At 33.6% G+C, this 10,000-nt stretch overlaps 1 protein-coding gene across 5 annotated transcripts in view; it reads left to right on the forward strand.

The window, feature by feature from the left end:
• Positions 1 to 10,000, forward strand: part of AP-1-2beta (adaptor protein complex 1/2, beta subunit) — a 13,861-nt gene that overhangs the window by 2,509 nt on the left and 1,352 nt on the right. For 3 of the 5 annotated variants that reach the window (XM_070131954.1, XM_070131956.1, XM_070131955.1), the window contains 17 exons: positions 1,026 to 1,194; positions 1,358 to 1,506; positions 1,640 to 1,885; positions 2,220 to 2,413; positions 2,733 to 2,907; positions 3,138 to 3,325; positions 3,645 to 3,771; positions 4,048 to 4,175; positions 4,357 to 4,537; positions 5,090 to 5,191; positions 5,307 to 5,471; positions 5,653 to 5,800; positions 6,202 to 6,327; positions 8,149 to 8,272; positions 8,626 to 8,842; positions 9,004 to 9,175; positions 9,779 to 9,796. In XM_070131954.1, coding sequence (XP_069988055.1) covers positions 1,065 to 1,194; positions 1,358 to 1,506; positions 1,640 to 1,885; positions 2,220 to 2,413; positions 2,733 to 2,907; positions 3,138 to 3,325; positions 3,645 to 3,771; positions 4,048 to 4,175; positions 4,357 to 4,537; positions 5,090 to 5,191; positions 5,307 to 5,471; positions 5,653 to 5,800; positions 6,202 to 6,327; positions 8,149 to 8,272; positions 8,626 to 8,842; positions 9,004 to 9,175; positions 9,779 to 9,796 — 2,590 coding nt within the window. In that variant the 5' untranslated portion in view covers positions 1,026 to 1,064. Of the gene's footprint in view, positions 1 to 1,025; positions 1,195 to 1,357; positions 1,507 to 1,639; positions 1,886 to 2,219; positions 2,414 to 2,732; positions 2,908 to 3,137; positions 3,326 to 3,644; positions 3,772 to 4,047; positions 4,176 to 4,356; positions 4,538 to 5,089; positions 5,192 to 5,306; positions 5,472 to 5,652; positions 5,801 to 6,201; positions 6,328 to 8,148; positions 8,273 to 8,473; positions 8,577 to 8,625; positions 8,843 to 9,003; positions 9,176 to 9,778; positions 9,797 to 10,000 lie in introns of those variants that run through there. The other 2 variants (XM_070131957.1, XM_070131958.1) reach the window with 2 other exon arrangements.

Genomic DNA, 10,000 nt, shown 5'->3' on the forward strand with positions numbered 1-10,000 from the left:
GTCACAGCAAAGAATATCCATTGTAACAAATGGAATTAAAACTAAATCTTTAAATCTTAAAAATATGGCCCAGAATTTAGAGTGTAGGGGTTCCATGCACTAATTCTTATGTAGTTCATATAAAGCATAGGCAGGGAGATGATTCCACCAGTAGCAATATTGTAATATTTAGTGGTGTCTTTATTTTAGATATGAACCCATGAAAATATTAAATAGTTATATTGATAATGGGAGCAGGCATTAGATGACCCATAACATTGACCTACAAATTTACAAATAGGTCACCAACTCTCCCTGTGCACTAGGAATAGTTGGGGTCTTCATCTCTTATAGCCTTATCACTCAAGCCATTGAACGCATTGTTGACACAGGTGCAATACATTGGAAATATAGTTTATTTGATTTCTAAAATTAATAGAAGCAAAATTAGAGATGCAACCTACCTTTCATTTCTTTATCAAATAAGTTTCACGCAATATCTTGCAAGAATATATGTGATGACTGCTTGTTGGCCTTTGACAGAATGCTGAAAGTATTTAAGTCAAAGCAGTCATTTGTAAGTATTACATAACCATCATTCGTCTTGTATTTTGATCCTGATGAGCTGGTGTCAGCAGATGAAGGAAAGCACACAATTCATGGTGTTGATTTGTTTTTTACTCCTGGGAGACAGATTGTGTAGATGCTTATACATAGGATTCATTCAAACTGCAGATTTGATTAACACAGTCAATAAAAATATTGTTCATTGTTACTCACTCAAATATCTATATTTGTACCACATTTTGTGGGTTACATAATCTTAAAATGGTGGAGTGATTTGTAAGTGTAGAGGTATATGAACATCAGAGATCTTTTGTATATGAATTAGATAGTCTTTAAATATCAGGTGTTGTGATGACATGGTTATACCAAGCATTGAGTTGTGATGATTACTAAGTTTTGATTAATATTTTGTCTAAAATGTTGAGTATGCTAAAGCATCATTTTGTAGAATTCAAACAGATTTTAATTTTGTGTTTCAGAAATATTTGCTAGTGAGCTGATACAAGAAAGGTTACACAATGACAGACTCAAAGTACTTCACAACCACCAAAAAGGGTGAGATCTTTGAGTTGAAATCTGAACTGAATAGCGACAAGAAGGAGAAGAAGAAGGAAGCTGTGAAGAAAGTTATTGCTTCCATGACAGTTGGTAAGTTCTGATCAGTGTTTTTTTTCTTTTAGATATATAAATGAGACAGCTATTATCATTTATTGATATTGTCATTATTATTGTTACTGTTATTTTGTTATTATTATTGTTATTATAATGATTATTATTATTATTATTATTATCATTATCTTTATCTTAACAGGAAAGGATGTGTCTGCTCTATTTCCTGATGTGGTCAACTGTATGCAGACTGACAACCTGGAACTTAAAAAACTTGTTTATCTTTATCTTATGAATTATGCTAAATCACAGCCAGACATGGCAATCATGGCTGTCAATACATTTGTAAAGGTAATGTAAACATTATAAAGATATGTAGTGTCAAACAAGAAATATTGAAATCAGTTTTTAGAAATTTGAAACAAGAAATTTATTATTAGTAAATGCCTATGATTTATTAATAGAGTAATTTTACAATACATAGGATTGTGAAGACCCCAATCCTCTGATCCGAGCCTTAGCAGTACGCACAATGGGATGCATTCGTGTGGACAAGATCACGGAATATCTTTGTGAACCCTTGCGCAAGTGTTTAAAGGATGAGGATCCATATGTAAGGAAGACTGCTGCCATCTGCGTAGCCAAGTTGCATGATATTAATGCTTCTATGGTAGAAGACCAAGGCTTTTTGGATCAGCTGAAAGAACTGCTGTCAGACTCTAATCCTATGGTAAGTTTAAACTATTTTAAAAGTTTAGGGGAAGAACTGTTTTTATTTGATTATCATCATTGCGGCATCATGGCAGTAACATGCGTTTCTGATTGTCTGTTTTGGGAGATGTAAAGTTGAAATGAACTATGGTGTTGATGGTTTTCACTGTGTGTAGTTAATGTTTTCTGTGAATTTGTATTTTTTATAACATTATTTGCTAGATATATAAGATGCCTTTTTTTAAATTTCAGGCTGTGTAACTTTTATCAAATTGATTTTAGTATTATCATCATTTTTTTTCTATTCTTATTTCATTAACATAGATCTAACAAGTCTTTTGTGTATTTTTGAGGTTGTTGCAAATGCAGTTGCTTCACTTACCGAAATTAACGAAGCAAGCAGTTCAGGACAGCCCTTGATGGAACTCAATGCATCAACTATCAACAAATTGTTAACTGCTCTGAATGAGTGCACAGAATGGGGACAGGTGTTCATCCTCGATGCCCTCTCCCAGTACAGCCCAAAGGATGAGCGGGAAGCACAGAGGTGAGTATTAGAAAATTGATATATTAAATAAATGCACAAGTAAATGAATAAAGAAATAATTAAGTGACAGATGAATAAGTAAATGGATGAAAAAATTGATGAATAAAAATAGTAAAGCATTTTTCTATAAGTATTATTATAGTTTTGTATATTTGAAAAGATGTATTTTTTATGTGATAGAATGCAAATGTTTGATTTATGTTTATGGGTAGGATAATTTTGATAGTTGATAAAAAAATTAGAGAATATATTTGTTATTTCATGATCAGACTTCTGTGTATATACTGTGTTCATATCATTGTAATTTTTCTTTTATTAGCATTTGTGAGCGTATTACCCCTCGTTTGGCCCATGCCAATGCTGCAGTAGTGTTGTCTGCAGTGAAATGTCTTATGAAGTTTATGGAACTGATGGTCAGCGATTCTGAATTTGTAAAGAACCTTTCCAAGAAGTTGGCACCTCCTTTGGTCACACTGTTGTCCTCTGAGCCTGAGGTTAGTATCTCATCCACTTTTATTTATTTGTTTATCCATATATCTTCAATGTTTTGTGTATTTTGTTTTCACTGCATAAGGCTCCACTCATTTATGAAATGTCATGTGATATTTACACTTTTCATTTTATTCCATAATTAGTGTGTAAGAGTAAAGTTGTTGTTTTTTTGATAGACAGGTGTTTGCAGGCAAAAGTCTAAAGAAAATCCAACTTTGTTTTTGTCACACAGGTTCAATATGTGGCTCTACGTAACATCAATCTCATTGTCCAGAAGAGGCCTGATCTTCTGAAGCACGAGATGAAGGTCTTTTTTGTTAAGTACAATGACCCAATCTATGTGAAGCTTGAGAAGCTTGACATCATGATTCGTCTTGCATCTGAGGCCAATATCATTCAAGTTCTCTCTGAGTTGAAGGAGTAAGTTTTTTTTTTCAATTGATTTGTGTTTTTTTGTGCATTCTATATGATCAGTAAAGTAGTTCATCTGTCTCTGCAAAGGCCCAATTTGAGCTTTTATTCCTTTATATTTTGTAATATTAAAATGGGATGATGGATAGGGTTAGGCTGGAATACTGATTGTTAACATTTGGTATAAGTTGTTATTTGTTTTGAATTTAGATTCTCAGAGGTCAGTTGAAAGCTCTATAGAATATTCTTTTTCATCTGAGACTTTTTACAGGACTTTTTCTACAGACCTGTTTTCCTTTTACACTACATGATATTTATTTCCTTTCAGATATGCTACAGAAGTGGATGTTGACTTTGTGCGAAAAGCTGTAAGAGCCATTGGACGCTGTGCCATCAAAGTAGAAACATCTGCAGAGAGATGTGTGTCTACTCTGCTGGATCTTATTCAGACAAAGGTGAATGTTGTCTTTTTAAAAACATTATTTATTGCTGGGTTTAGATTTATGATTTTGTGTCTACTAGCTAAATTAGCATTCACTTTTATGGTTATTTGATTTGCAGGTTTGCAGAAGAGAGTTCTGTGCTCAGTTTTCATGCAGATCCTTTTGCAAGAATTTGAATTTGCACTGAGTACTAATGATAAGAGTTAATTATACTTGAATAACTTTTATTTATAAAGGTTTAGATATTTGGTAGTAGATGATCTATTGCAACATGATGAAATTCCACAGGTAAATTACGTTGTTCAAGAAGCTATTGTGGTAATCAAGGATATCTTCCGCAAGTACCCCAACAAATATGAAAGCATTATCTCGACTCTCTGCGAGAATCTTGACACCCTGGATGAACCAGAAGCAAGGTACATTTCATTGGTTGTTATTGCAGTTGCTGAGATTTTGTAAATGGATTTCTGGTTTCATTATTTATTATTCAGCTGTGTGTAGTAAATATAAAATATGATTTTATTTCACTCCAGATGAAAAGTTTTTCTGGTATTAGGTGATATGCTTGCTATGTTTGTTTATTTTTTGTCACTCTAGGGCATCAATGATTTGGATCATTGGCGAGTATGCAGAGCGAATTGACAATGCAGATGAACTGTTGGAGAGTTTCCTTGAAGGATTCCATGATGAGAACACGCAAGTGCAGCTGCAGCTTCTCACAGCAATTGTCAAGCTTTTCCTCAAGCGACCAACAGATACACAGGAATTAGTGCAACAGGTATGAGTAACATTTAGATATTTTCTTTTTGCTTTAAATTTTTTATTATAAAAGAAATACAAAATGTGGGTGAAGAATACTTCTGGCAGTGTTGTGTTAAGCTAGCAATAATATATTTTTTATATAGTGATGCATTTATCTGATAATAATTATTAGATATAGATATCAATTTAAAATTTCATAAGATATTCCTTAATGTGAATATCTGATAATTTAAGTTTTAGAAAAAAGGCTTTATTTGATTTAATTATACAGAAGTTATGAAAGTAAAATGTGATGATAATATTTCTTTGCTTTTATTTAATTAAATGATACAGAAGTTACATAAAGCAAAATGTGAAAATGATACATCAATGCTTTTCTTTTATCATTTTGTAATAAAGAAATCTCAGATTCTAGAATTTAACCTACCCACGATGGTCCATTTGGAGGTCCTTCCTTTGGGCATCCCATATGTGTGACACGTGTCGCAAGTGGGTTAAGAAATGAAAATTATAAATGAGTAAGGGAAGTATACAAAGTCTGATCTTAAAACATAGTCAACTACCACAGGTGCTAAGTCTGGCCACTCAGGACTCTGACAACCCAGATTTGCGAGACAGAGGATTTATCTACTGGAGGCTCTTGTCGACTGATCCTGGTGCAGCCAAGGAAGTAAGCCAGGCTGATGTTCATGAGAAGTCAGTGAATTTACATATTGTATACATATTTTTCATATTTGTTGCAATTATCAAGGAATATGAAGAATACAAATAAAACTCCTTTTCAGGTTGTACTTGCTGAGAAGCCTCTCATTGCTGAAGAAACAGATCTTATTGAACCAACCCTTTTGGATGAGCTGATTTGCCATATTGCTTCACTGGCATCAGTGTATCATAAACCCCCCTCTGCATTTGTTGAAGGAAGAACTGGTCTCCGAAGGGCTCTTCCTAAGGTTCTGTAAACATTTTGATTGTATACAGTATTCCTCTTTTTAAATGATGGATGCTTTGAATAGATTGACAGGATTACAGGAAAATGCAAAGATGGTTAGCTGAGAGACTCTCTGGCTAGATTTATAGGAAATGAAAGAAGACCATTCTACGTGTCATATATAATCTAAATTTCCCTTGCAGACTTCTGGTAGTGATGGAGAGTCGAGTGGAGACAACCAGCAGCAGGCACCACAGCCCACTGTCATCCCCAACCAGGACTCCCTCATCCCAGACCTACTCAACATGGACATCAATGCTCCTCCAGTTATTCCTCAGGCATCACAGCCAGGTATATATTTGCCCTTTTTTTTTTCTGATTTGAGTACTGTTCCTGTTATATTTGAATCACCTAGTTGAATACTAAATAGTTTGCGCTGTAGTTCATTCCCGTATCATTCACTATCATCAATAAGTTAAAAATGCTGTACGTCTTTTTTTAGATTATGAATTTGATATCAGTATTTTTTAATTTTCAGACAAGTTTTGTAAATCACATAGATAAATATGGAATAATTTTAAGATACTTGCAGTAAATTTAAAGATATGCTGTAGATCAATATGCAGTCTTGGTCACATGTATGCAGTATAAAGTTTTAGTAGTCCAGCAAACCACATATCCTTATGTCTCTTTAAACCTGTAAAGTATGCTAAATTTATGCGTGATTGTTGTTCCCCCCTCCCTCATGGTAGCATACTCTGGTGGCACACTGGATCTCCTGGGCGGTGGATTAGATTCCCTCTTGGGAGGTGGCGGGGCTGATGTCGGAGCCGCCCCTGCTGCTCCAGGGGTTCCTCCAACTGCCACATCCTCAGCAGGTACTCACTTGCTTTCTCTTTATCTATTCCCTGATAATGTATTCTATGTCGTTGTTATGAGAGCTTTCCCCTCTGTGCTAAGTTGGCAAGCTATTTATAAGTATGTTGCATCTTTTTTGTAAAATGTATTAAAAAGTCTCCAAAAATGTATAATAATTTAATTTTTTTGTATTAAATGAGGATTTTTAAACATTCAAGTTTGACAGGTTTTGATATTTATTCCTGAGAGTAGCAACAAGAAATACATATCACAGTTGCTTATTAATGATAATATATGCCAGGTTCAGGACAGTGAGCTTATTTGTCATTGCAGAAAAATGAGTCCATGTTGTGTATATGTATTTTATGAAGTCAGTCTGTCTTTGATAAGTTTATCTTTCCAAATACATTATTTAGGCATGAGGAGAATATAGTATGGTATAATTGATATACATTTTTCTTTTTTCCATGTAATGCTAATACTAAGGTGACACAGGTACTGAGGATTTACCATGGGTTTATAGCATGTCTTTTATCCAATACTTGTTCTATACCTCGGTACTGTTTTTACCATGTTTGGTGATCAGAATTTCATCATTATCTTGTTTTGATATCTTAGATTCGGCATGTTAGGATTGTATGAAACGTCTTTGCCAAGTGATGAAATTTAGAAGGATGTAGAGTACAAGTATAAAATTTATCTTAGTTTTCATTCTCTTTGAAGGTTAACTCACCATTTTGAAGTAGTGAAAGAAAATTTGAATATTTATTTGACCCTTTACTTGCAGTCACACTCATACTCACATTCATGCTAACACCCTCATTTATTCACTCTTGTTCAAGCATAGCAGATCTCTCAATGGTTAAATTTGAAAATTGACTTGGTATGACATATGTATTGTTAAGTGGAAGTGAAAGTAAAGAGTCCCTCTGAGAATATTATTATTATTACATCAAGTTCATGTGCTCTAAATTATACCACATGTGATAAGGAGTTTGAAGGCCAATTTATTGTTGTACATCAACTAAATAAGATTAGGTTTTTAAAAAATTATTTAGATATTAGATAGAAATGCCAAACTTTGATAAGTTTTTTGTATGATTGCAGGAGGTAAACATTTTTTGTGGTTATACTTAAAATTTCAGTCATGTAAAGAGTTGCCAAGTGATTTCAATGATTTGTAATTTTGTAGATGACATTAATTTTTGTATAGGCATAATGTAGTTGATTGTTGATTGAACAGCAGTTTTCAATACCAGATGCAGTTTTCCAGGGTAGATAGTCTTTGGTCCCACACTTACCATTGATGAGCTAACAAGAAAAAAATCATATCTGTTCATAAACCAGTACAAATCAATTTTTTATCGCAGACATCCTATGAAATGAGTTTTATTAGTATTTTTTATTTTTTCCCCAAAAAGTCATGTTTGGGAGCATAGTGAAAGTCACATATTTGGTATTTATAATCTGAACATGACATTATATATTATAGAGGAGAAAGTACCTCCTTTTTTAAAACATACTCAACATATTTCCCCCTTTCTATTGGACAAATAGATCAGCTTATTTATAGTCTTCATGGTACATTATGTAAACAGGTGTAGTGATCCTCAATATAGTTACTAGTGTATGGCTCAGTGCAAACACAGCATGCCAACACACTGAATATTGCTACTATTCCAACAAATATATCTGTAGGTAACGATACATACATTATCACATATGAACCTAGTCTTGTACGATCATCTTTGAACATTCACTTTTATATTAATATGGTTTTAGGGTAAGGTAAGATTTATAAATAAATCAAATGTAATATGTGTCTGTTCTTCCTATACCAGGACTCCTAGGTGATATCTTTGGCATTGGCTCCTCAAGCACACCAGTGTACAGCCCACCCAAGCAAGTATGGCTGCCTGCTAATCGTGGAAAGGGAATGGAGATATCAGGAACTTTCTCACGCAAGTATGTATTCTCTCTTAGGTCTGTGGTATACATTTGTAAATTTTAGCCATTTTATTACAGATTGTAAATGGGATAGTATTGCTATGTGTTTTAAATGTAGCACCTTTTATATCTCAATTGAGTTAAATGGGGATGATAAATAGGTCACCTTGCATAGAAAAGTAATAATGATAGCGTTAATAAGAGAACTTACTTTCTCTACAAGAATGGAAATATTTCAATGGATTTGACTTTTACTAACAAGGCAATGCAACCTATCTCTGGCTTTGATGATATAATGATGATATGATAGGTCACCGTGCATAGAAAAGTAATAATGATAGCTTTTATAAGAAAACTTACTTTCTCCACAGGAATGGAAATATTTCAATGGATTTGACTCTTTCTAACAAGGCAATGCAACCTATCTCTGGCTTTGCCATACAATTGAACAAGAACAGCTTTGGGGTAACACCAGCAGCTCCATTGAATGTGGCTGCTCCTCTGGCTCCCAACCAGTCCATTGATGTAAGTCTCTCTCTTTCCACCAATGGCCCAGTTCAACGAATGGATCCACTTACAAATTTGCAGGTGAGTTTTTGTCCTGGTGCTTGTACTCCTCACTTAGATATACTTCTGTATTCTCCTATATGTGTGGATCAAAAAGATATATGTATTTCTTCTTTTCTTCTTTTTGCCCTCTTTTCCCTTGGCCAAAGATAATAATCTACCATACATCATTAAATCCAAAGGTTGCCATCAAGAACAGTGTGGATGTGTTCTACTTCGCAACAGTGATGCCAATACACATCTTCTTTACTGAGGATGGAGCCATGGACAAGAGGGTTTTCCTTTCTACTTGGAAGGATATTCCAAGTCAAAATGAAGTTCAGTTCAACATTGAGAATATCAATTTGAATGCAGGTGAGTAGTATTTGTGTGAATTCTGACCTCCCTTTCGTAAGTGGCTCAGCATTCGTTTTGTGCTTTCTTACTATGCTTATGCTGTTTACATCCATCAATGTGTGAATGATGATTGTGCTGAAGGAGTGAAATTACATGAAATAATAGTGCAGTTTTAGTAAATCAGAGAAAGCTTTATCTGTGTTGGGTGTACTGCATGTATTTTATATAATTTTGTTTGAAAGTGTGAGACTGTTTTATGCTTTGAACTAATCTGCATTTATCACAGAGATAGAGTGGTTAAAGAGACACCTCTCAGTCCTCCTATCACATGCACATTGTCATATTGGAAAAAATAATCTGTAGATACATACTTCATAGTGTAATTTATCTTTAGTGTTTATAGTAAAAGTATGTGTTCTGAGACAAAATAGATAATTATATGTTATTTTTCATGTTTATCATTCCAAACCATTTAATGATTATTTTTATCATGGAATATTGACACCTGTTTGCTGATGAAATTTGATTTTATAAAGAATCTGAAGCATATTTAAATGAAATTTTATTACATAATTACAAGATATGGTAATATTCTCATTCTACCATGTATCTTGTCCACAGATGGCTTATCTACCACGGGTAAATATAGTTCCTTAACACTAGATGATTAATATAATGTATATACTCAGATAATTTTATGAGTCTAGATTGTACAAGTGTAAAATAGACTTAGTTTTATTACCATATTTTTTTACTACATTTTTTCTTCCTTTTTTATTTTATTTTGGTTTTGAAATATTTGACTGCATGTTTTGTATGTTGAAGAAATGTATTTATGAACTG

This window comes from Penaeus vannamei, chromosome 17, assembly GCF_042767895.1.
Source record: "Penaeus vannamei isolate JL-2024 chromosome 17, ASM4276789v1, whole genome shotgun sequence".
NCBI classification, from domain to species: domain Eukaryota; kingdom Metazoa; phylum Arthropoda; class Malacostraca; order Decapoda; family Penaeidae; genus Penaeus; species Penaeus vannamei.